Genomic DNA, 27,200 nt, shown 5'->3' with positions numbered 1-27,200 from the left:
ATTGCAGTGAATTAATTTCCTGTGATTACATGTGCGCAGTTAATTTCGATATCGCTCAACTGGGAAATTCAAAGACAAGTAGGCCTACTGGTCATACAATTGCTGAACAGCGTGTAAACAGCGACTGATTCGCACCTGTGTAAAAGCACCTGTTGTTGAAAATAAGACAAACTGTCTATTTCTTAACGGAGTCGTTTTTTCCCGAATTTTAAAAACGCGCTTATTTTAAGTACAAATGTTTCGGAAAGTCGTGGAAGGAGGAGGATACTTACGGTGTTGGAGTAATTAAAATTTTAGTCTCCAAAGCCCGGTGGTGTCGCTCTTCGCTTCCGAAACCGCCGCCAGCTTTTCAGAGACTCAACTGGCTGCAGGCTTGGAGAAAGCGGTTCTGTATAACAGCACAGAAATAGGTGATCTCGGAGCGACAGAAATTGGCAACAAACTTAAGATAGCATTCATTAAAAATATCTACAAAGGAATATTCAACCCAAGAAGAAAACAAACTTTTTTGACGTGCGAAATTGCATCAATCAATTCTTATAAATGAACGGCGTGTACGGGCTAATTTACTATCGGCGGTCATCGCAGAGACGCAGAGCTTGAAAGCCTTCATCAGATGCTAAGTCCGAAAACTTCTCTGGCCGGGCCAACTCACGGCGTTATTCTCTGATGTGAACGATGCTTTTTGATCATGCGTCATTATCAGGATTTGGACAGAAAGAGTGTCGCTATTTTGCTAAATTCTGAAAATATTACCAGAGATAGCTTCGTTACTTTTTAATACAAACAACCTACATGCATTGGCTATGATTACACGCCACAAAGAAATTTCTGGGACATACCATAACACTAGCAATCTGACCGAAGGTACCGAGAGTGAAATGTTACATTTTACATTTCATTACATGCATTTAGCTGAGGCTCTTATCCAGAGCTCAAATCCATTTATACAGCTAGAAGCAATGCAGGTTAAGTACCTTGCTCAAGGGAATCGGGGACGGGGGGACGGGGGGACGGGGGGTGGGCGGGTGGGCGTACTAGCAGGAGACTTACTGGCAATCAGCAGATACTGAACTCCAGTTGCGCACTAAATTAGTACGCAGAAAATCCTGTGTTTATGTGCAGGTACATAGTCAAAACTGTGAGCTGGGAACCTACAATTGCATCATAATAAATGTCTACACATAAATAACTATATTTGCCTCCTTCAAACCAACAGTTTACCTTGATTGTTAAAAGAAATAAAACATTTTTTTCATATTTACATTTTTCTTAACATATTTAAGCATCTTGCCATGGCTTAGTTTTATTTAATTCCTGTGTTACATTAAATCATATTCCAGTGCATTACACAGCGAAATTTAACATTACAGTGGATTACACTGCGTAATATTAAATGTATCTGTACTTTAGACTGTGGTCTGTTTTATGTTTCAGTAAATTTGTCTTGGCCTGCCAGTTGGGTAATGTCGTTGACCGCAAAAAAACACGGCCAAAGGGTTAGGGTTGCACGAGGACAGTAAAAAGTTAACTAGCAGCGCGGTTTGAAACGGAAGGCGAACTGGCAGATTTAAATGGCAATTCCATGTATAGTTCCTCTAAAACAAAGCCGCATCGATGGTGTTCGTTTTTTAAAATCAATGCTGCGAAGGCGATTCACCTTCTCATTTTTATAATTATTTTTATTTGAAACACAAAGTGCAAATGCACGACAGAACGTAGTACATCCAAAGACATAAAGTTGATAGATCAACAATCGCAAGTAAATTAATGTGCAACACATTGAGTAGGGAAATTAAAAAGAAGAGAGGAAAAATGGAGAGGAGGGGACAGGTCTACAAAGTAGTCTGAGCGAATAATTTAACGATACACTGTACAGCTTCTCAGAAACCGAACGACTGCTGATCCAGTCGATAAAAGATATGTCCATATAAGACCTTGCAAAGGGTGCAGCCAATCACGAGGCTATTTTTCGGACATGTCCGAAATTTCAACGCTCATTTCTGAGAAATAAGCGCCACACGCTTTATTATCAGCCGCTATCACAGAGTCGCGTATTTGGAGCTCTCTTTCGCCAGATGGTGAGTCCGGAATTTTCTTTAATAAAACACTGCAGAACAGGGCAAGGGTCTAGCTAACGCACGATATACTGTCGAATATCGCCAGTTTACCAGCTGGGAAACTACAATGGCATCATAAATGTAAAGTTTTGTGTATGGTGCAGTATGGGACAGTCCTTGTATAACGCAGCTCACGTTAGATCAAAGACGTTAGATTCAGCCTATTGAAGACAGAACCGGGACTCGCGTTAACTGAAGCTTATCCTGCCTTCTTGGGTAGCCTAGCCGGGTATTTGAATTCGCTTTCCTACTGAATGTGTATTTATGCTGGTGTTTGGTGTTTAGCGCTAATATATCGCAGAATCTGCTCGCAGTTTTTTTCACATTAAGAGCGACAAAATCAGATCAAATATTTTTTGTGAGCCGAGTTAACTGGGTAAATCAACGGATTTGACGGAGTAATGAAATGAATGAAATGCTGAGTAAAAACAGAAACCCTGCGGCTCTCCAGAGGCTGGTACGAGCATCGCTGCAATAGACAGAGTGCAGTTAAACAGACGAGACTCGGGTGCTGTCCGAATCAGACCCCTTTCACACTATTGGGTGAGCGTGCTGGGTACACTAGATGAGAAAGTTAACGGGAGAAATTTTCTCTGAATGTAGTGTACTTAAAATCCTCGGATGATAAACTTATTTCTGGGTTTTTGCTGAGTACACATTGTTTGCTTCACTGACATTTTACTTCAACAAAACAACAACAAGGGCGACTTGTGAGCAAGACTGCGCAAGATTTAAATGCCAACTGCATAGGTAGGACGTTTGGAGGATATTTTTTTGCATACTGCATGTTGCATGCTCAACAGTATAGTACACAGTATGCTAGCACACAGAACACAGGAAGCAGTACATGGGGCTCTGGTTCGGACCGAGGCTAGCCAGGCTAACGTTTCACCCTGTGGAGGGTTTTCCTGCTGATCTGAGGTCAGCTGTTACCTGGAGTCTCTCTGTTGCAGGGCAGAGTGGATCGGCGCTGGTCTGATCAGGGTTCAACGATGGCGTGGTGTATTCTGGGTGCTGCAGTCCTCATGCTGAGCCTGGGGGTGGACGGGGAAGGTGGCGGGGCAGGGGGTGGAGAAGGGGGCGGGGCAGGGGGTGGGTCCTACGTGGCGGCCGTGTACGAGCACCACCTCATTGGGAAGCCGCAGCCCAAGGTTCCGCTGAGCAGACAGGAAGCGCTGGAACACATGAATAAGAACCTGGACGTGTATGAGGAGCAGGCTGCTGCTGCCGCCAAACAGGTAACACCATACCTGCACACCTGGGCCTACACATCTATAAACCTACACACCTCCACCTGTTCACCTAGAAACCTACACGTGTAAACCTCCACACCTACACCAGTATAGCAATAAACCCACACCTGTAACCGTACATGCCTGCACCTGCATACCTACAAATGTATGCATACACCTGTTCACGTACATCTGCACACCCACAACAAGTGCTCACAGCTGGTTTGGGGTGTACTTCCTGCATTCAGGGTGCACTAACTATGTACTTCCGGTGCTCAGGGTGCTGTAGCTCTGTACTTCCTGTATTCAGTGTGCAGTAACTCTCTACTTCCTGTCCTCAGGGTGCCCACATCATTGTGTTTCCAGAAGATGGCATCCATGGCTTTAACTTCAGCAGGGAGTCCATTGCTGGTTACCTGGAGACGGTGCCAGACCCCAAGGCTGTGAGCTGGAACCCCTGTTCTGACCCAGCCCGCTTCCCTAATACTGAGGTACTGTGATGGGGAGGTACTCTGGGGGAGGAAGTGAAGTTCTGTGGGTGAGGAAGTGAGGTACTGTGTGGGAGGTTCCATGTGGGAGAAAGGAAGCTACTTTGGAGGATGGGGAGATTCTCTTGGGGGGGAAGTTTTGTGGGGAGAAAGTGAAGTTCACTGGGGAGAAGTGAGGCTCTGTATGGGAGGAAATTAGGTACTATGGGGGAGGAAGTGAGGTTTTCTGGGGGGGAAAGAAGGCTCCCTGGAGGACGAAGTGAGGTACTATGGGGGAGGAAGTTAAGTTCTGTGGGGGAGGAAGTGAGGTACTATGAGGGAGGAAATAAGGCTCCCTGGAGGACGATGTGAGGTACTATGAGGGAGGAAGTGAGGTTCTATGGGGAGAGGAAGTGAAGTACTGTGGGAGAGGAAGTGAGGTTCCATGTGGGAGAAAGGGAGATACTATTGGGGAGGAAGTCAGGTTCTGTGTAGTCAGATGTCCTTCTCAATGTGTCTGATGAATTTACTGTGGCTGTATGATGTAACAGCTAGTTTGGTGCTGTAAAGTTCTGTTTGGGTTTGTCTCCACCTGCAGGTTCAGCATCGTCTCAGCTGCATAGCCAAGAACAACAGCCTGTACCTGGTGGCAAACATGCCGGGGCGTGAGGACTGCGATGCCCAGACCCCCCCCTGCCCCCCCGATGGGCGCTACCAGTTTAACACGAATGTGGTGTTCAGTGCTAACGGCACACTGGTAGCGCGTTACCGCAAGCGGAACCTGTACTTCGAATCCCAGTTTGACACGCCTGCTGACCCCCAGCTCATCACCTTCGACACACCCTTCGCTGGTCGCTTCGGCCTGTTCACCTGCTTCGACATCATGTTCTACAACCCAGCGGTGGAGCTGGTGGAGAAGCTGGGCGTGCGGCAGCTGGTCTTCCCCACAGCCTGGATGAACTCACTCCCCCTGCTGGATGCTGTACAGATTCACCGCTCTTTCTCCTACGCCACCAACACCACCCTCCTGTCCGCTAACCTTCGCGTAGATGCTGAGACAATGACCGGCAGCGGAATATTCAGCCCCCGGGAGACATTACATCACCGTGCGGGGGCGGGCGAGCCAGAAGCTGGCCGGCTGCTGGTGAAAACTCTGCCTGTTCTGGACTCCCACAGCCTCCCCCTCCCACCACCCATCTCAGGAGACCAGGAGACCCCGTGCTATCAGCAGGGGGACGGGGAGTGCCAGCGGACTGTCCCTGAGGGAAGGGGTCGCCCAGAGGAGCCAGCTGCCCCCAGCAGCCCCTTCAAGGCGGATATGATGAGCGACAATTTCACCATGGTGCTCGTAGAGGGCGCTGAGGGAAACCTGTCTGTGTGTGATAACGCACTCTGCTGCCACCTGCAGTTCCAAAGGCGCACTGCACCCCAGGAGCTCTATGCCCTGGCAGCCTTCGATGGCCTGCACGTGGATGATGGACCATACTACTTGCAGGCGTGTGCGCTGATTAGGTGCAGCGGTCCCACCCCTCAGACCTGTGGGAAAGCGATCGACCACGCCGACACGCTCCTGGACTTCCGGCTGATGGGAAACTTCAGCACGCGCCACGTGTTCCCAAGCGTGCTCGGGAGCCACGTGCAGCTGGACCGCATCGACCACAGCGGCTGGGAGGGGCGGGGCTTCTACATGAGCCGCCACGGGATGGAGCGCGGTCTGGTGACTGCTGCGCTCTACGGCAGAGTGTATGACCGGGACCACACCCACACCTCACCGCAACCGCACCCACAGCTCACCAAGACCACACCCTCACCTCACCATGACCACACCCTCACCTCACCACACCCACACCTCACTGCAACCGCACCCAAACCTCACCATGACCACAACCACACCTCACCATGACCACACCCTCACCTCACCGCACCCACAGCTCACCACAACCACACCCAAACCTCACCATGACCACAACCACACCTCACCATGACCACACCCTCACCTCACCGCACCCACAGCTCACCACAACCACACCCTCACCTCACAACGACCACACCCACAGCTCACTGTGACCACACCCACAACTCACCACGACCGCACCCAAACCTCACCATGACCACAACCACACCTCACCATGACCACACCCACATCTCACCGCACCCACAGCTCACCACAACCACACCCTCACCTCACCACAACCACACCCTCACCTCACCGGGACCACACCCACACCTCACCGCAACCGCACCCACAGCTCACCGTGACCACACCCTCACCTCACCATGACCACACCCACACCTCACTGCAACCGCACCCACACCTCACCATGACCACACCCTCACCTCACCGCACCCACAGCTCACCACAACCACACCCTCACCTCACCACAACCACACCCTCACCTCACCGGGACCACACCCACACCTCACCGCAACCGCACCCACAGCTCACCGTGACCACACCCTCACCTCACCACGACCACACCCAAACCTCACCATGACCACAACCACATCTCACCACAGCTCACCGTGACCACACCCTCACCTCACCACGACCACTCCCAAACCTCACCATGACCACAACCACATCTCACCATGACCCCACCCTCACCTCACCACACCCACACCTCACTGCAACCGCACCCAAACCTCACCGTGACCACGCCCACACCTCACCGCAACCGCACCCACACCTCACCACAACCACACCCTCACCTCACTGCAACCGCATCCAAACCTCACCATGACCGCACTTATACCTCACCATGACCGCACTTACACCTCACCGTGACCACGCCCACACCTCACCGCAACCGCACCCAGACCTCACCACAACCACACCCTCACCTCACTGCAACCGCATCCAAACCTCACCATGACCGCACTTATACCTCACCATGACCGCACTTACACCTCACCGTGACCACGCCCGCACCATGTCTAAACCACCACCACTGGGAGCAATACTGACGTGTTCCATATGCAGTCAGTCTCCGAACGTCCCAGTGAATCAGCCTGTGAGGAAATGACCTGTACTTCCCCCATTTTGGGTGTTTAACTGTCACCCTGTTTTTACACTGTCACTGTGGATGGTTTCTTATTCCTTTATTGCCTGCATTCTTGATTCTTTCCATACTTTGTTTATACCATGTTTGTTCATGTGTGCTACAAGGGTCAAAGGCAACTGCTACATGGGTCAAAGGCAATTTTCCACTTCTTTGAACAATAAAGTTTTCTTCTATTCTATTTTGTTCTGTTGCCAGGATTTTATTAAAACACCGGAATCAGATACAAGCAGCACAAACACACAGACGCTTAAGCTGACAGACAGACAAGCTCACAGATGCATGAGCTCACAGACACATAAATCCACAGACACATAAGCTCCCAGATGCATACGCTCAGACACATAAGCCCACAGACACAAGCTCTCAGATGCATATGCTTACTGACACACAAGCCCACAGACACATGTCCACAGACACATGAGCTCAGACACATAAACCCACAGACACACAAGCCCACAGACACATAAATCCATAGACACATAAGCTCACTGTCACATAAGCTCTCAGATGCATAAGCTCACAGACACAAGTCCACAGACACACAAGCCCACAGACACATAAGCTCATTGACACATAAGTTCACAGACACAAGTTCACAGACACACAAACCCACAGACACATAAGCTCTCAGACACATAAGCTCACTGTCACATAAGCTCACGGACACATAAGCTCTCAGATGCATAAGCTCACAGACACAAACCCACAGACACAAACTCACCGTCACATAAGCTCACAGACACATAAACTCACAGACACATGAGGTCACAGTCACATAAACTCACAGATGGACAAGCTCACAGATTCATAACCTCACTGATACATAAATTCAGACACCTGGGCTCACAGACACATAAGCCCACAGACATAAGTTCACAGACACATAAGCTCAGAGACACACACGCTCACAGTCAGATAAACTCACAGATGGACAGGTTTGCAGAATTGACCTTTCACCTTCTAACTGGACCTTTTACTCACAGTGATATCAGTGAAGCTGACATTTAACGTTGGGTAATGTTGTTAATAATATAAATAAGTCTCATTAAGTTAATATTCCTTTAATCAGCTTGCCACTCACTGAAGACCTAAGCTAGTAGTTCTACAATACAGATCATTCTGAAGGATTAATAAACCTCCTCTTTGTACTGTATATCTGAGCATTAACAACAGACGACCATTCCACAGGAGTTGATTTATTGGCATTCTACTGATTTAAGCAGCTGAAATGACACTTTCTTAGTCAGTAAAAAAAAAAAGACGAAGGCCTTTAGATCAAACCTCTTGTTCCTTAAACAAAATAACTGACAGGACATTTAGGCAGTTACTCAGGCTGTACGTTGGAGGCAGAGTTCATAAATCATAGATTCGCATTTACAGGGCGATTACAACACGCACAGGGACCCCGCCTCATCAACGGTCGGTTGCAAAAACACTGGCTACTGCTTGCATGAGCGCTTTCTCCTTGCAATCTGATTGGCTGCCAACAGGACCTCCTCCATGGGCCTGCCCCTCCCGAGCTGATGTCACACACACTGTCTTCTGATTGGCCTGATGACCCATGTGATATGTCTGGACCAATAGATTGCAAGTATTAACTTAGTATTAAGCAGACTGTAGTGTCAGTATATGGACAGAAGAGGGCGACAGCGCTGCACAGAGACACTGAATATGGGCTCTGTTTTATAAAACATTTTCCCTAAAAAGCATTTGAAAGAAACCAAAATCCAAAAGCAACATACTGCCACTTAATGACTCACCAACAATAACCAATTTTGATAAGAATACAAACTGACCTGGGATCTGTGTAAGGGACAGGTATGCCCACTAATGCATGCCCCCTTCAGCTGGGGAACTGCAGAATGACTGCGCAGCTCAGCTGGGGTACTGCAGAGTGACTGCGCAGCTCAGCTGGGGTACTGCAGAGCGACTGCGCAGCTCAGCTGGGGGACTGCAGAGCGACTGCGCAGCTCAGCTGGGGGACTGCAGAGTGACTGCGCAGCTCAGCTGGGGGACTGCAGAGTGACTGCGCAGCTCAGCTGGGGGACTGCAGAGCGACTGCGCAGCTCAGCTGGGGGACTGCAGAGTGACTGCGCAGCTCAGCTGGGGGACTGCAGAGTGACTGCGCAGCTCAGCTGGGGGACTGCAGAGTGACTTCGCAGTGGTTATTCTGCACACATTCAAGCAGCCAGTAGGTGTTACAGATATGAGACCGAATTTGGAAAAAATGAAGAGAAATGCTGTTAAAAAATTCAAATCTACTTTCTTTCACACGCACACACTCGGCTAGTCTTCCTATCACTCAGCTCAGTGACGGAAACTCGACGTATAAAACGAGTCCTTAAATAAACTCAGCATTAAAACAATGGAATGTAAGTAGTGAACACACAAACATGTTAAAAGAGAAACACATATTGCACAAAACGTTGAAAGGAGATAACATCCTGTAACCACAGTCTGTACTGAAGTGTAGTGTGTCTGTGGTGTCTGTACTGTAACCACAGTCTATACTGAAGGGAAGCTTGTCTGTGGTGTCTGTACTGTAATTACAGTCTGTACTGAAGGGAAGTGTGTCTGTGGTGTCTATACTGTAATTACCGTCTGTACTGAAGGGAAGTGTGTCGTGGGTGTCTGTACTATAATCACAGTCTGTACTGAAGGGAAGTGTGTCTGTGGTGTCTGTACTGTAATTACAGTCTGTACTGAAGGGAAGTGTGTCTGTGGTGTCTGTACTGTAATCACAGTCTGTACTGAAGGGAAGTGTGTCTATGGTGTCTGTATTGTAATCATAGTCTGTACTGAAGGGAAGTGTGTCTGTGGTGTCTGTACTGTAATTACAGTCTGTACTGAAGGGAAGTGTGTCTGTGGTGTCTGTACTGTAATTACAGTCTGTACTGAAGGGAAGTGTGTCTGTGGTGTCTGTACTGTAATTACAGTCTTTACTGAAGGGAAGCTTGTCTGTGGTGTCTGTACTGTAATTACAGTCTGTACTGAAGGGAAGCGTGTCTGTGGTGTCTGTACTGTAATTACAGTCTGTACTGAAGGGAAGTGTGTCTGTGGTGTCTGTACTGTAATCACAGTCTGTACTGAAGGGAAGTGTGTCTGTGGTGTCTGTATTGTAATCATAGTCTGTACTGAAGGGAAGTGTGTCTGTGGTGTCTGTACTGTAATTACAGTCTGTACTGAAGGGAAGTGTGTCTGTGGTGTCTGTACTGTAATTACAGTCTGTACTGAAGGGAAGTGTGTCTGTGGTGTCTGTACTGTAATTACAGTCTTTACTGAAGGGAAGCTTGTCTGTGGTGTCTGTACTGTAATTACAGTCTGTACTGAAGGGAAGCTTGTCTGTGGTGTCTGTACTGTAATTACAGTCTGTACTGAAGGGAAGCTTGTCTGTGGTGTCTGTACTGTAATTACAGTCTGTACTGAAGGGAAGTGTGTCTGTTGTGTCTGTACTGATAATCAGTCTGAACTGAAGGGAAGCTCTCTATCTCTCCCTCCCTCAGGAGTGATGTAGAGTTTTTCTGAGATACTCAGAGAGTAGGTGCAGCTCCCGGTTGCCATGGCAATCCACAGTCCAATGAAAACAGGAAGAGCCACGCCCCCCTTACGCCTACTCCCTCTGTCCGGACAGCGGTCGGCATCAGTGTTGCTTTGGGACAGGCGTGTCCGAGCAGGCGGGATGGGCGGGCCCTGGGGGGCGTGTCTGGGTGGGCAGGGCCTGGGGGGCGTGTCCAGGTAGGGAGGGATGGGCGGGGCCTGGGGGGCGTGTCCAAGGAGGACATGGTGGGCAGGGCCTGGGGGGGCGTGTCCAGGCAGGGCAGGGTGGGTGGGGCCTGGGGGGCGTGTCTGGGCAGGGCAGGGTGGGTGGGGCCTGGGGGGACACGGTGCTGAAGTGTCACCTCTTATGAGTGTGGCCGGATGGGCAGGGCTTGGGGGGGCGCGGCGCCGCAGTGTCACCTCTTGTGGGCATGGCCGGCAGTCCTGGGGGAGCGGGAGTGCAGTTTGGTGAGGAGCTCGGGCAGCCTGCACTGGGGGAAGGTGCACTCCAGCAGCCCCTCCAGCAGCACATACACCAGCCTGCGGTTCAGCTGCTGGTGCTGGAACACGTCAAACACGCGCAGAACGCCCCGCCGAGCCGTCTCCGCCCCCACCATGTGCTTCAGCTCGTCTGCAGAGAGAGAGAGACACTATACACTATACACACACTGTGAACACTATATACACTATACACACTGTACACTATACACTATACACACACTGTACACACTATACACTATATACACTATACACACATGGAACACTATACACTATACACACTATACACACACTGTGAACACAATATACACTATATATACTATACACACACTATACACACACTGTGCACACTATATACACTATACACACACTGTGAACACAATATACACTATATATACTATACACACGCTGTACACTATACACATACTGTGCACACTATATACACTATACACACACTGTACACTATACACTATACACACACTGTACACTATACACACACTGTGCACACTATATACACTATATACACTGTGCACTATACACACACTGTGAACACTATACACACTATATACACTATACACACACTGTGCACACTATATACACTATACACACACTGTGAACACAATATACACTATATATACTATACACACACTGTGCACACTATATACACTATACACACACTGTGAACACAATATACACTATACACACACTGTGCACACTGTATACACTATATATACTATGCACACTATATACACTATACATACTATACACACACTATACACACACTGTGCACACTATATACACTATATATACTATACGCACTACACACACTATATACACTATACATACTATACACACTATACACACTACACACACTATACACACACACAATACACATACACTAAACACACTATACAGACACACTACACACTATACACACACAGATCTACAGAGAGAGAGAGAGAGAGGAGAGAGAGTACTGCTACTGACACACGCACACACACACACACACACACACACACACACACGCACACACACAGGTGTGTTTACCTGGCATCACGCCCAGCAGTTTAGTCTTTGCCGCCACTCTGGTTCTCATTCGAACGTTTTTGTCTCTGAGGGGCGGAGTCTCTGCCAGGATCCCGTTCGGCCAGAATGAATCCCTACAGGTGAGAGTTTGGAGCACGCTCAGGTGAGAGGGTTAGGGGTCTGAGGGTTTATCTCTACAGGTAAGGGTTTGGAGCACGCTCAGGTGAGAGGGTTAGGGGTCTGAGGGTTTATCCCTACAGGTGAGAGTTTGGAGCACGCTCAGGTGAGAGGGTTAGGGGTCTGAGGGTTTATCCCTACAGGTGAGGGTTAGGAGCACGCTCAGGTGAGAGGGTTAGGGGTCTGAGGGTTTATCCCTACAGGTGAGGGTTAGGAGCACGCTCAGGTGAGAGGGTTAGGGGTCTGAGGGTTTATCTCTACAGGTAAGGGTTTGGAGCATGTTCAGGTGAGAGGGTTAGGGGTCTGAGGGTTTATCTCTACAGGTGAAGGTTTGGAGCACGCTCAGGTGAGAAGGTTAGGGGTCTGAGGGTTTATCTCTACAGGTGAGAGTTTGGAGCACGCTCAGGTGAGAGGGTTAGGGGTGAATGACAGAACAGAGGGGGGTTTTTACCTGAAGTGCTTCACATAGTCTGCTACCTGCTCTGGAGAAGTCATGAAGTCCACATGATCCACAATTTTCCTGCAACACAACCAAGGATGTGATTGTGTGTGTATGTGTGTGTGAGTGTGTGTGTGTGTGTCAGGGCGCGCACAGGTGTGCGTACCTGTTGATGGTGTCTCCATACGCGGCTCGGATGAGCTGCTGCAGCAGGTTCTTGATGTTCCTCCTCAGCCACTGGTTCCTCTCCCTCAGATCAAAGACCTCATCCATCAACAGCAGCAGCACACGCAAGGGAATGTTCTCGTCCACCTGCAGAGGTCAAAGGTCAGCTTCCCGCACAACGTTCAGCCGCTCAACAAACAGTGCGCTCGTGGGAATGCTCAAATGTGTGTGTGTGTGTGTGTGTGTGTGTGTGTGTGTGTGTGTGTGTGAGTGTTTGTGTGTGTGTGTATAGTGTGTGTGTGTGTGTGCGTGTATAGTGTGTGTGTGATGTGTGTAGTGTGTGTGTGATGTGTTGTATAGTGTGTGTGTTGTGTGTGTGTATAGTGTGTGTGTGTGTGTGTGTGTGGTGTATAGTGTGTGTCTGTGTGTGTGTGCGCTATAGTGTTGTGTGTGTGTTGTGTGTGGTGTATAGTGTTGTGTGTATGTGTGTGCGATAGTGTGTGCGTGTGTATAGTGTGTGCGTGTGTGTATAGTGTGTATGTATGTGTGTGCGTGTGTGTGCGTGTGTATAGTGTGTGCGTGTGTGTGTGTGTATGTATGTGTGTGTGTGTGTAAAGTGTGTCTCTGTGTATGTGTGTGCGCATATAGTGTATGTGTGTGTGATAGTGTGTGTGTGTGTACTCACGTTGTCGTCCAGCTGTGCTGACATGCGGCAGTGCTCTGGGTCGATGCCAGTCTTTGGGATGAGAGGGGGCACCTGTGTGACAGAGAGGAGATGCTGGTTTGAGCCGGATTAAGCTGGTCTGTGCTGGTTTGAGCTGGATTCACTTGGTCTTTGGATCTGGATTTAGCTGGTTTGAACTGATTTGAGCTGGTGTGAGCTGGTTTGAACTGATTTGCGCTGGTGCGAGCTGGTTAGAGTACTTTACCTTGAATATGGAATGCTTGATGTCCTGGCCCAGCCTCCCTGACACACGCCCCATGTTGTCGGACATTTTGGTCACCCCCTCGGCCAGGCTGTCCGGTAAAGACTTCATCACATGGGACACACTCCTCATAGAGGTGCGCAGGGGGTTCACTAAGGTATCCATCTGAGAGGGGTACAGGGAGAGAGAAAGGGGAAAATCTCCATGGTTCCCTCAACTTCCTTCCTTCCTTCATTGCTACCTAAGCAGTGGCACCAATGGGGAGGGGGGGTCAGTAGGGGTTCAGTAGATGGTCACTAGTGAGTCAGGAGGGGTCACTAGGGGGAACAGAAGGGGGTCAGTAGAAGGTCAGGAGGGATTAGTAGGGGATCAGTAGGGGGTCAGTAAGGAGTGAGTAGGGGGTAATTTAAAGGTCATTAGGATGTCTGTAGGAGGTCAGTGGTGGGTCAGTAGGAGGCTAATTAGGGGTCAGTGGGGGGGTCAATAGTAGGTCAGAAGGGGGGTCAGGAGAAGGTCAGCAGGGGGTCAGTAAAAGGTCAGTGGGGTGAGGTCAGTAAGGGTTAATAAGGGGTCAGGAGGGGGTCAGTAGGACATCAGTAGAGGGGGTCAGTAGGGAGGTCAGTAGGAGGTCAGTAGGGTAGTCAGTACAGGGGGTCAGTAGGAGGTCAGTAGAGGGTATTCTCACCTTGCGGGCAAAGTCGCCTTTCCCTTTGCTGTAAGCCTTGTTCTCCAGGAAATCATTTATGTAAGGAGTCAGACTCGGACACGACTTCACCATCTCTGGGTTTAACAGGAGCTGAAACACACACATTACACACACTGATTAAACACACTATACACTACACACACATTACACACACACTACACTACACACACCTACTAAACACTATACATAACACACATTACACACAACAATTAAACACTATACACTACACACATTACACACACCTATTTACAACACTATACAATATACACTATACAATGTACACACACACACCTGTTACAGATACAGTGTACACACACACACCAGTTACAGATACAGTGTACACACATACACACACACGTTACAGACATATGGTACAAACACACACACATACACACCTGTTACAGATACAGTGTACACATACAAACACACATGTTACAGACATATGGTACAAACACATGTTACAGACACACACACATACACACCTGTTACAGATACAGTGTACGTACACACACACACACACACACACACACACTGTATCCTGACCTGTAGATAAGTATTGAGGTCCTTCCATCTCCTGTCCAGAAAGTCTCTGTCCATGTTGTTAAAGGTTTTCTTCCCAGGCAACTTCAGTATGGCACCAAGGCTCTCAAACTGGTGAAATAACATAGGTCACAGTTTACATTAAGAGTGGAGTAAGTCACAGTTTACACTAAGAGTGGAGTAAGTCACAGTTTACACTAAGAGTGGAGTAGGTCACAGTTTACACTAAGAGTGAAGTAAGTCACAGTGTACACTAAGAGTGGAGTAAGTCACAGTTTACACTAAGAGTGGAGTAGGTCACAGTTTACACTAAGAGTGAAGTACGTCACAGTGTACACTAAGAGTGGAGTGAGTCACAGTTTACACTAAGAGTGGAGTGAGTCACAGTTTACACTAAGAGTGGAGTGAGTCACAGTTTACACTAAGAGTGGAGTGAGTCACAGTTTACACTAAAAGTGGAGTGAGTCACAGTTTAGTCTAAGAGTGGAGTGGGTCACAGTTTACACTAAGAGTGGAGTAAGTCACAGTTTACACTAAAAGTGGAGTGAGTCAGTTCACTAGTTGGAGGTCACGTTACTAAGAGTGAAGTGAGTCACAGTTTACTAAGAGTCCAGTTTACACTAGAGTGGAGTAAGTACAACAGTTTACACTAAGAGTGGAGTAAGTCACAGTTTACACTAAGAGTGGAGTGAGTCACAGTTTAGTCTAAGAGTGGAGTAAGTCACAGTGTACACTAAGAGTGGAGTGAGTCACAGTGTACACTAAGAGTGGAGTGAGTCACAGTGTACACTAAGAGTGGAGTGAGTTACAGCTCATTTTGTTCACCTGCTGCGTGATGCGCATGTGAAAGTCGTGGAAGTCGCTATAGCGACGGTAGGTCTTCCAGGAGTCCTCGCTGCCGTCCAGATTCGTCCGGAACACAGTGATGGCGTAGAGAGCGTATGTCTTCCCGTGGTCATTACACACACCTGCCACAAGGGGGAGAAAATGAGCATCTACTACAAAGAGAAAGGAGAGAGCGGGGAGGGAGAGGGGGGAGGGGGGCAGGAAGGAGAGAGATGGAGGGGGGAGGGGGAACAGAGAGATAGTGAAAAAGAAAGATGCCATGATGCCAGTGATGCAGTGATTAGTGAGGGAAGGGAGGGAGAGAGAGAGGGAGGAGGAAAGAGGGGAGACCAGAAGGAAAAGTACAGATAGATGAAGGACTGATGAGGATGAGGAGGAGGAGGACTGAAGCCCAGTACCATGAGGAAGAGGACAGCCAGCAAGTGCACTAATACAGCACAGTATGTGTGTGTGTGTGCATACATATGTGTGTGTGCGTGCGTGTGTGTGTGTGTGCGCGTGAGTGTGTGTGTGTGCATACATATATGTGTGTGTGTGTGCATGAGTGTGTGTGTGCATACATATGTGTGTGTGTGTGCCTGAGTGTGTGTGTGTGCATACATATATGCGTGTGTGTGTGCGTGAGTGTGTGTGTGTGTTGTACATTCTTACCGGTGTCTGATATGAAGGCACAGAGCTGCAGGGACTCATCAAAGCTGGTATTAGAGAGGTCATCTAAGCACTGGAGAGAAACACACGCACACGCACGCACGCGCCGACACGCACACGCACGCACGCACGCACGCACGCACGCACGACACGCACAGCACGCACACGCACACGCACACGCACACATGCACACACACACACACGCACGCACACACACGCACGCACACATATTTACAGGATTAAACAGAGCCAAACTGCACCCATTTGTGCATCAGTCAATAACAATTTATAGTCAGCCCAAATAGCCCTCGTCACTGGCTGCAACGTTAGCAGAGAGCTATTCGCAGACGCTATATGAAACCTTCATTACAGGAAGTGACACGTGCAGTGTTCTGGACACGAGCACACGCGCCCGACAGCTCCGTATATTCTACAGGCTCGGAGACTTATTGAAGCACCTACCAGGTTTAAACTTCCTGTTGGGGATCCATTGAACGATTCTGTATTTTAAAAAAAAAAAGAGAGAACACAGGAAATTTAAATACAGTGAAGGTTGTGTGAGGTGCTCAGGGGTGGAGATGTGTCTGATGTTTTGGGGTACAGGTGAGCGCCCCGCTCCTCACCTGCGTCACCGTCGTCAGAGCCACGGTAGCTCGGCTCCTTCAGCATGTCCAGCTCGGCGAGCATGCGCACGTACAGCGCGCTCTGCCTGAACGCAGGGTAGAACCGCTCGTCTGTTAGCATGCGCTCGAACACCTGCAACACACACACACGCGCACACACACGGTGAGCATGCGCACGTACAGCGCGCTCTGCCTGAACGTAGGGTAGAACCGCTCGTCTGTTAGCATGCGCTCGAACACCTGCAACACACACACACACACACACACACACACGTGAGCATGCGCACGTACAGCGCGCTCTGCCTGAACGCAGGGTAGAACCGCTCGTCTGTTAGCATGCGCTCGAACACCTGCAACACACACACACACACACACACACACACACAGTGAGCATGCGCACGTACAGCGCGCTCTGCCTGAACGCAGGGTAGAACCGCTCGTCTGTTAGCATGCGCTCGAACACCTGCAACACACACACACACACACACACACACACACAGTGAGCATGCGCACGTACAGCGCGCTCTGCCTGAACGCAGGGTAGAACCGCTCGTCTGTTAGCATGCGCTCGAACACCTGCAACACACACACACACACACACACACACACACAGTGAGCATGCGCACGTACAGCGCGCTCTGCCTGAACGCAGGGTAGAACCGCTCGTCTGTTAGCATGCGCTCGAACACCTGCAACACACACACACACACACACACACACACAGTGAGCATGCGCACGTACAGCGCGCTCTGCCTGAACGCAGGGTAGAACCGCTCGTCTGTTAGCATGCGCTCGAACACCTGCAACACACACACACACACACACACACACACACAGTGAGCATGCGCACGTACAGCGCGCTCTGCCTGAACGCAGGGTAGAACCGCTCGTCTGTTAGCATGCGCTCGAACACCTGCAACACACACACACACACACACACACACACACAGTGAGCATGCGCACGTACAGCGCGCTCTGCCTGAACGCAGGGTAGAACCGCTCGTCTGTTAGCATGCGCTCTAACACCTGCAACACACACACACACACACACACGCGGTGAGCATGCGCACGTACACCTGCAACACACACACTCACACGCGCACACAGTGAGCATGCGCACGTACACCTGCAACACACACACTCACACGCGCACACAGTGAGCATGCGCACGTACGCCTGCAACACACACACACGCACGCGCGCACACAGTGAGCATGTGCACGTACACCTGCAACACACACACACACACACGCACGGACACAGTGAGTCAACATCTGCTCATACACCTGCAACACACACACAAAAACAGATGCACGTATCAGACACACACACACACACGGCACGTGTGCTTTGACGCACCTTCCTCTGAATGTCATTGAAGATCTCGGGCGTGACTTCCTCCGTCTGCAGCTTCTGCGCCAGCTTCTGCACCGACTCCTGCTGCACCTGCACCTGCAGAGACGCCTGAAGCACACCTGAGATCAGCTACACACACCTGAGATCAGCTACACACACCTGAAATCAGCTACACATACCTGCACACATCTGAGATCAGCTACACACACCTGAGATCAGCTACACACACCTGAAATCAGCTACACATACCTACACACACCTGAGATCAGCTACACACACCTACAGGTATATCTGAGTGAACCTTGCCATACAGGTGTACATGATTAGAACCCTGCTGTACAGATGTGTATGGTTAGAACCCTGCAGTACAGGTGTATATGATTATAACCCTGCCATACAGGTGTGTATGATTATAACCCTGCTGTACAGGTGTGTATGATTAGAACCCTGCTGTACAGGTGTGTATGATTAGAACCCTGCTGTACAGGTGTGTTTGATCATAACTCCACGGTACAGGTGCGTCCGAGCGCACAGCACACCTGCTCAGAGAGGTACTGCTCGTACACGCCCTGCGCGGAGGCCCTGAGCAGCCCTCTGGTTTGCCCGCTCCGCTTCCTGCCGTCCACCTGCAGCACCTGCAGCTGCTGCTGCGCAGTGACACGGTAGCCCTCCACTGTCAGCCAGAAGAACAGGTCCGCCTGCCCCCCCACCTGCTGCATGAAGTCTGGGGGAGGGGGACACGCGTTATTACCCTGTTATTACATACCGAGATCATGCACTAATAAGCATACATATGCATTCACCACTAAAGGTTATTACTATGTTATTACACATTTACCCATGACGAAGTGCAGGTTATTACTATGATATTACACGTTTACCCATGAAGAAGTGCAGGTTATTACTATGTTATTACACGTTTACCCATGAAGAAGTGCAGGTCATTACTGTTATTACGAGTTTACCCATGAAGAAGTGCAGGTTATTACTATGTTATTACACATTTACCCATGAAGAAGTGCAGGGCGATGTTGTGCACCAGAATGTGCTCCAGTGGAATGACGCACAGCTTCCCCAAGTTAGCAGCAAGCTTGAGCGAGTCCACATCCTGTGTGAACACATCACCCTCAGCGTTACAGGCTGCATTTTCCTGCCACAAATGCTCCTAGCCCACAAAAAATATGCCTCCCCATTGGTCATTCTATGTACATTAACCAATAAAAATATTGGATACAAACACAAAATGAACATGCATACGTTTACAACAGTACAACTTTGCTTCTCTGACACTACTTCGCTTGTGGCGCACTGGGTAGTGCCTTCGCCTTTTGGAACTGTTTACAGGTCTGACAGACCCGGGTTCAATCCCCCCCTCCGACTGATATCATTTTGATATCAATACTTTTAATGGCAGGCCTAGATTTTGCCTGTTTGAAAGAATGACTTATAGACAGTGCTTTGTGTGTATGAGTAACTTGGAAATTTTGTACGTTGAAAACGTGTTTTTCATGAGATTACAATATTACACAAGGAACACAGAACCTTACGTAAGGTAAGACACATGAACGTACAATTTTACATCACAAACATTGCAAATCAAATCAAATCAAAACTGTTACACATAGCACTAGCATAGCACTGGGGACCACAGTCAGGATGACATCACAAGTATTACATCATACAATAAGTTACCTTTCCTGAATGGAGCCTCTGAATGCGAGCCTCGCAGACCTTTTTAACGAACAGCAAGCTGTTGATCTGGTTCTTGATCATGTTGATGTCTGAAAAAAATTAAGAAAAAAATCTCTGCTCAGTTGCTGAACCCACACATTATACGCTGTATAGTTTTTGTACAGTCTATAGCATGTGTGTAATGCATAGTGTATTGGGTGTGTAGTGTATAGTATGTGCATAGTGCACAGTGTATAGCGTATAGTGTATATAGTGTACTGTATAGCGTATAAAGTGTGTATTGTGTATAGTGTAGTGTATAGTGTATAGTATGTGTATTGTGTATAGTGCATAGTGTAGTGTATAGTTCATAGTGTGTATAGTGTAGTGCGTCATGTATATTGTTTATAGTGCATAGTGTGTGTAGTCTATAGTATGTATAGTGTATAGTGTCTGTATTGTGTATAGTGTACTGTGTGTATAGTGCATAGTATGTATTGTGTGTAGTGTATAGTGTATATGGTGTATAGTGTGTGTATTGTGTATAGTGTGTGTATTGTGTATAGTGCAATGTATAGTATATAGTGTGTATAGTGTATAATGTAATGTATAGTGTATAGTATGTGTATAGAGTGTGTTGAGTGTATAGTGTGTGTAATGTATAGTGTATGTAGTGAATAGTGTATCGTGCACAGTATTTGTATAGTGTAGTGTATAGCATATAAAGTGTGTATTGTGTATAATGTAATGGTGTAATGTATAGTGTACAGTATATTGTATGTATAGTGTATAGTGTACACACCGTCTCCAGCTGTATCCAGGGATCTCAGGTACTGCAGCTCCTCCAGCACTTTGTCTCTCACAGCCTCCAGCTCGGCCGGCCAGTCCGTCAGCTTCAGGATGGACATGAAGGCTTCGTGATTACAGCTGGAGTCTCCGATCTGCAGCAAAGAGAACGCTCAGACAACCCTGGCACAACCCTTACACAACGCTCATACAACCTTCACTCCTCACATGACTACTCACCATCCATGTCACAAACTGACTGATATAGTCTGGATCACTGACCATCCATATCACAAACTGACTGATATAGTCTGGATCACTCACCATCCATATCACAAACTGATTGATATAGTCTGGATCACTGACCATCCATATCACAAACTGACTGATATAGTCTGGATCACTGACCATCCATATCACAAACTGATTGATATAGTCTGGATCACTCACCATCCATATCACAAACTGATTGATATAGTCTGGATCACTCACCATCCATATCACTAACTGACTGATATAGTCTGGATCACTGACCATCCATATCACAAACTGATTGATATAGTCTGGATCACTCACCATCCATATCACAAACTGATTGATATAGTCTGGATCACTCACCATCCATATCACTAACTGACTGATATAGTCTGGATCACTGACCATCCATATCACAAATTGATTGATATAGTCTGGATCACTCACCATCCATATCACAAACTGATTGATATAGTCTGGATCACTCACCATCCATATCACTAACTGATTGATTAGTCTGGATCACTCACCATCCATATCACTAGCTGATTGATATAGTCTGGATCACTCACCATCCATATCATTAACTGATTGATATAGTCTGGATCACTCACCATCCATATCACTAACTGATTGATATAGTCTGGATCACTCACCATCCATATCACTAACTGATTGATATAGTCTGGATCACTCATCATCCATATCACTAACTGATTGATATAGTCTGGATCACTCACCATCCATATCACTAACTGATTGATATAGTCTGGATCACTCACCATCCATATCACAAACTGATTGATATATTCTGGATCACTCACCATCCATATCACTAACTGATTGATATAGTCTGGATCACTTACCATCCATATCACTAACTGATTGATATAGTCTGGATCACTCACCATCCATATCACTAGCTGATTGATATAGTCTGGATCACTCAGTTGGCTGACCAGAGGCAGCAGAACTCCCCGTGCAAGTACTTCCTGTAGAAATACACATTATCAGAGCCCACCCACATGCAGAGGGGTGGTCTCACCCTGATGAAGTATAACTGTGTGTGCAGAGGGATGGTCTCTCCCTGATTAAAGATGTGTGTGTGCAGAGGAATGGTCTCACCCTGATGAAGTATCTCTGTGTGTGCAAAGGGATGGTCTCACCCTGATGAAGTATAACTGCGTGTGCAGAGGGATGGTCTCTCCCTGATGAAGTGTCTTTGTGTGTACAACGGGATGGTCTCTCCCTGATGAAGTATAACTGTGTGTGCAAAGGGATGGTCTCACCCTGATGAAGTATCTCTGTGTGTGCAGAGGGGTGGTCTCTCCCTGATTAAAGATGTGTGTATGCAGAGGGATGGTCTCACCCTGATGAAGTATCTCATGCTCTTATTGTGGAAGTCCTCTGGGGGCAGTAACAGGTAAAGCAGCACCTCACACAGATCCCTGAGGAAGCCTGGACATAAAATAACACAGGCTAAGCACACACACTCATTAACTACACGTCACTTACATATACAGGTTAGCTACATGCACAAACAATCATGCACACACACACACACACACACACACACGTACGCACGCACACACACACACACACACGCACGCACACATGCACACACACACATGCACACACGCACACACACAAACACACACACACACACACACAACCACACACACACACACACACACACATACCTTCCTCCTCTTTACGAACAGTGCACACCACATCTCTACAGATCTTCCTCTCCATCTCCACCTCCGCCTGAAAAAATGCATCCAGCAGGTCCTCTGGGGCCTCACCTGTAACAGCACCACCATGAGGTCAGCCAGAGCAACCACACAACAACCCCCCCCACCGAGTACAGCAGTGTTGTTTGGGGTTCTCCTCTACAGTAATAATGTAAGTTACGTTGTTTTTGCGTTGTAACCGTGTTGTTCTTACGTTGGCTGTCCTCCTTCTCGCCGAGCCACACCTGGGCCTTGCGGAACACGCGCAGGTGAGCGGCGAAGTCGTCCACCAGCCGCGTGGTGAAGTACGTCTGCCAGTCCACCTCTTTGGACCTGCCGCGTTCCAGAAACATCCAGGCACAACACTAAGGCTCCCACTGCTCCTGCTGGCCCCACACTTCACAGAGCGCGAACCACAGAGCGTTTATCAACGTCTCTCGCTCTCTCACTCTCTCTCGCACTCGCACTCACCCTCACTCTCTCACTCTCTCTCACTCTCTCACACTCTCTCTCACTTTGACGCTCAGTCTCTCTGGGAGGCTCACCGTGCTGAAAGCTGGACCAGGGCAGTCTGCACAGTCTGCTGGATCTCCAGCAGGAAGTTCTCATCGTTGCCCAGAGTGTAGTACCAGTACTGGATATAATCCCGGAGAGCAAACTGGATCACCTGCAGGAGGGAGAACCACAGTGAACCGGACTGAACCACATCAAACCACAGTGAACCGGACTGAACCGTACAAAACCACAGTGAACCGGACTGAACCGTACAAAACCACAGTGAACCGGACTGAACCGTACAAAACCACAGTGAACCAAACTGAACCGTACAAAACCACAGTGAACCGGACTGAACCACACCAAACCACACTGAAGCAAACTGAAACATACCTAACCACGCTGAAGCACACTGATCCACACCATACCACACTGAAGCACACTGAAGCAAACTGAACCACACTGAAGCACATTGAACCACACCGAACCACACTGAAACAAACTGAAACACACCATACCATACTGAAGCAAACTGAAGCACACTAAACCACATTGAAGCACACAGAACCAGACTGAAGCAAACTGAACCACATTGAGGGCCACTCTGATTTTGCAGGATCTAAAATCTGAAACATCTGCAGTTTGAGAGGAAAACAAAAACATCAACAAAAAAAAACCTTATCAGACTAGAGTGGCAGTACACACATCAGCCTTCATTTACACACAACATACACACACCTTGCTCTACACACAACATACACACACCTTACTCGACACACCACACACACACACCTTACTCTTCACGCCACATACACACACCTTACTCTACATGCCACATACGCACACCTTACTCTACACGCCACATACACACACCTTACTCTACACGCAAATTACACATACCTTACTCTACACACCACATACACATACCTTACTCTACAAACCACATACACGTACCTTACTCTACACACCACATACACACACCTTACTCTACACACCACATACACACACCTTACTCTACAAACCACATACACATACCTTACTCTACACACCACATACACACCTTACTCTACACACCACACACACACCTTACTCTACACACCACACACACACACCTTACTCTACACGCTACATACGCACACCTTACTCTACACGCCACATACACACACCTTACTCTGCACACCACATACACACACCTTACTCTGCACACCACACACACACACCTTACTCTACAAACCACATACACACACCTTACTCTACACACCACATACACACACCTTACTCTACACACAACATAAACACACCATACTCTAATATACACACAAATGCACTTTTTACATACCAACATACACAGATACACTCCAATCAACAACAGCAGCTCCAAGTCAAAGATTTCAGTAAAACAGCATGACATTTGACCTTTGACCCTACCTGCTGTAATGGCTCATCAATGACACTGGATCCCGTCAGTCTTCTGTCAATCTTTATGGTACTGGACTCCGCCTTCATCTCCTCCACAACCTACACACACACACACACCATGCACACAGAAGCACGCACGCACGCATACAAACACACACACGCACACATGCCCGCACACACATACACACCACATGCACACACACACACACACACACATTTGTAAGAGGACGTATGTCTCAGGCAGAGCTCCCTCACAGATGCTTTGCTGATGAAACTCAGGTTGACCTTGCGTATTCCCGGCTGTGTAGAGGGCAGGAAGGACTGCAGGCACCTTTCCAGGTGCTTCTCCGAGCTCGTCTTCCCAAATAAAAGCGTGACAGCAAGCCCTCTGCAAAACACACAGGTGAGACTAACACAGGTGAGTATGGCCCTCTGCAAAACACAGGTGAGTGTAACACAGGTGAGTCTGGCCATCTGCAAAACACAGGTGAGCGTAACTTTTACACCTGTAGCATTCACTGTGAGAACCACTGTAGGTCAAACACACACGTACATAAGTCCATCCATCCATTATCTAACCCACTTACCCTGGGAAAGGAGGTGCTGGAGCCTATCCCAGCATGCACTGGGCAAGAGGCAGGAATGCACCCTTTACAGGCTGCCAATCTGTCGCAGGGTACACACCATTCACTCACACACTCATACCTACGGGCAATTTGGTGTCTCTTGAAATGGGGTGACTGTGTATAAAGGGCGTGGAAAGAGTGGTGGTAAAAATACCCTTAAATAAAATCTGAGAATGTGCATTTTAACCACGTGTGAATTGTTTGAGTGCAAATCCAAAGTGTGGAGTACAGAGCCAAATCAAGAAAAAATATGTTTTTGTCCCAAACATTATGGCGTGCACTGTATGTGTGTACATGTTGTGTGTGTATAATGTGTGAGTGTGTGTGTATGTGTATGTATGTGCGTGAGTAGGGTGTGAGAGCACAGAGTGTGTGTTCTTCATACCCGGTGATGAAGCAGCAGAGGTAGAGGGGGAGGTAAAACACAGCGAAGGGGCCGAACGTCAGGAGGAACAGGAGCGCCCCAAAAGACCCCCACAGCGCCAGTCCGCCCTGCAACACAAGCGCAGCCGCACACGTTCCTGTGCATCAATCCACACAAACTCAGGACACAAGCGATATTCCCGATTCCTTTCGTCGTTCTCAAATCGCATTTACAAAGACCGTAAAGACTCCGTTGGATCTAAAATCAGCCCCGCCAGCAAATCCGCGATCTCTCAGTTAACTGCCATCCGCACAGGCGCTGTGTGGAACATCGCGATTCCCTAAACCGGCCAGATGGGTACCGTCTTCGAGCTGATGTTTTTTTAACGCTTTAAACGTGTCGCTTACCCAAACAGCGTTACGGCATGCCGCCTTCTCCGCATTAACTAGCCGCGAGCCACCACCAATATACAACGGGACATGGGTACCTCATCCGATTTAAATTGTGTTTGATGGGAGCTGGTAGCTAAGGGACCTTTGCAGTCGAACGTTTGTTAATTTGCAGGCCATGGATATGACAACGGGAATATCGTATCCAGACCATGGCTAGCTTTCCATTAACCGAGTCTGCAGATACACTTAAAAGTAAAAGTTCAGGCTCCATGTGAAAGGCTCAGCTGTTTGTCTTACGTCAGCTAACAAATATAGCAAATACAGCAGAAAGTAGACAGTGGGCTACTTGTAGCTACTTGTAGCTAGCCCAGTTTCCTAAATATGTCCAGCTGATTGCACCCCTCTCATGGGGCTCCCCAACGCAGCCAATTGGCCCCCTTTTCGCACCCCTTAAAACACCGAGGGGCACTCGGCTACCGCCCGTGTCTCACCTGGTTCAAATGCAATTCTGATATTTGTCTGTCCATAATTCACGCGCAGTCACACCGATTCTATGCATGCTTCTTCACTGCGAAGATGACAGGATAAATCCACGGCATTAAGCGAGTAATCCGGGCCTGTCTAAGAAAAGGCTTGTTATGACACCGCGAAACCCGTGCGCGCCGGGCTTCGGGTGCCTAGCCAAGGTGCGCCGTTTACACGGCTCGCCAGCTGAGCTAACATTTTGTGTTTTCTCGCTGGCGCTGTACAAACTCACGCAACTCCACTTTGTACAAAACTGATCTTACCTCCGCTGCCATTTCAGAAAGAGTTTGGGCAAGCTTTGCGCGCGCTAGCCTCGCCACATTATGATGAACAACTACTATTTTATCCTGAGACATTCCCAGGCTCTGGGCTCCGTCCCGTGAGCCGCCATATTGCTAGGTTTACATTCGGACAGCTCTCTCCCGACACTCTCCTGATTGGTTAGATAATTGTTACAGCGTCAAACACACCCCTAGTTATGGGCGGGTTTAATATCAGATCTCAGAAAAGTCAGCGTCTTGGGCTCGCATTGGGTTAAAACCACGGTAAGCCAATCAGTGTCTAAT

General features: G+C 48.3%; 2 protein-coding genes across 4 annotated transcripts; one reads left to right on the top strand and one right to left on the bottom strand.

The window, feature by feature from the left end:
• Positions 1 to 1,725: 1,725 nt before the first annotated feature.
• On the top strand, positions 1,726 to 7,059 carry LOC135262182 (biotinidase-like). Of its 3 annotated transcripts, none has more exons than XM_064349090.1 (6): positions 1,726 to 2,081; positions 3,074 to 3,173; positions 3,210 to 3,358; positions 3,694 to 3,843; positions 4,418 to 5,608; positions 5,855 to 7,059. In XM_064349090.1, the coding sequence occupies exons 1-6, from the start codon at positions 2,079 to 2,081 to the stop codon at positions 6,098 to 6,100; spliced, it is 1,839 nt and encodes a 612-aa protein (XP_064205160.1). In that variant the 5' UTR covers positions 1,726 to 2,078; the 3' UTR covers positions 6,101 to 7,059. The 3 variants fall into 3 exon arrangements, with proteins under 3 accessions (XP_064205160.1, XP_064205162.1, XP_064205161.1); XM_064349092.1 differs by having other exon boundaries at positions 1,726 to 2,870; XM_064349091.1 differs by having other exon boundaries at positions 1,726 to 3,173.
• Positions 7,060 to 8,061: 1,002 nt separating this feature from the next.
• LOC135262178 (sorting nexin-13-like) lies at positions 8,062 to 27,062 on the bottom strand. The gene is made up of 26 exons (XM_064349081.1): positions 26,898 to 27,062; positions 25,739 to 25,845; positions 25,013 to 25,115; positions 24,737 to 24,826; positions 23,359 to 23,480; positions 23,028 to 23,146; positions 22,781 to 22,885; positions 22,450 to 22,538; positions 21,989 to 22,072; positions 20,842 to 20,980; positions 20,061 to 20,149; positions 19,377 to 19,476; positions 18,908 to 19,092; positions 18,372 to 18,476; positions 17,013 to 17,145; positions 16,852 to 16,889; positions 16,393 to 16,462; positions 15,721 to 15,863; positions 14,899 to 15,006; positions 14,335 to 14,445; positions 13,653 to 13,814; positions 13,409 to 13,480; positions 12,725 to 12,870; positions 12,571 to 12,639; positions 11,964 to 12,076; positions 8,062 to 11,049 (listed from the first exon to the last, which is right to left on the bottom strand). Exons 1-26 carry the CDS (start codon positions 26,988 to 26,990, stop codon positions 10,835 to 10,837), a joined length of 2,910 nt encoding a protein of 969 aa, XP_064205151.1. The 5' UTR covers positions 26,991 to 27,062; the 3' UTR covers positions 8,062 to 10,834.
• Positions 27,063 to 27,200: the final 138 nt, after the last annotated feature.

Source organism: Anguilla rostrata, chromosome 8, assembly GCF_018555375.3.
Source record: "Anguilla rostrata isolate EN2019 chromosome 8, ASM1855537v3, whole genome shotgun sequence".
Lineage (NCBI taxonomy): Eukaryota > Metazoa > Chordata > Actinopteri > Anguilliformes > Anguillidae > Anguilla > Anguilla rostrata.
This window is presented reverse-complemented; position numbering and strand designations above follow the sequence as displayed.

Coding starts and splice junctions, on each gene's coding strand:
- LOC135262182 (XM_064349090.1), top strand. Junction 3,174..3,209: donor CCTGGGGGTGGACGGGGAAG/GTGGCGGGGCAG, acceptor GGGGCGGGGCAG/GGGGTGGGTCCTACGTGGCG. Junction 5,609..5,854: donor CACCGCAACCGCACCCACAG/CTCACCAAGACC, acceptor CCACACCCTCAC/CTCACAACGACCACACCCAC.
- LOC135262178 (XM_064349081.1), bottom strand. CDS start 26,990: ATGTCTCAGGATAAAATAGTAGTTGTTCATCATAATGTGGCGAGGCTA. Junction 20,150..20,841: donor CCTGGATACAGCTGGAGACG/GTGTGTACACTA, acceptor AATTTTTTTCAG/ACATCAACATGATCAAGAAC. Junction 12,871..13,408: donor CAGCACAGCTGGACGACAAC/GTGAGTACACAC, acceptor TGACCTCTGCAG/GTGGACGAGAACATTCCCTT.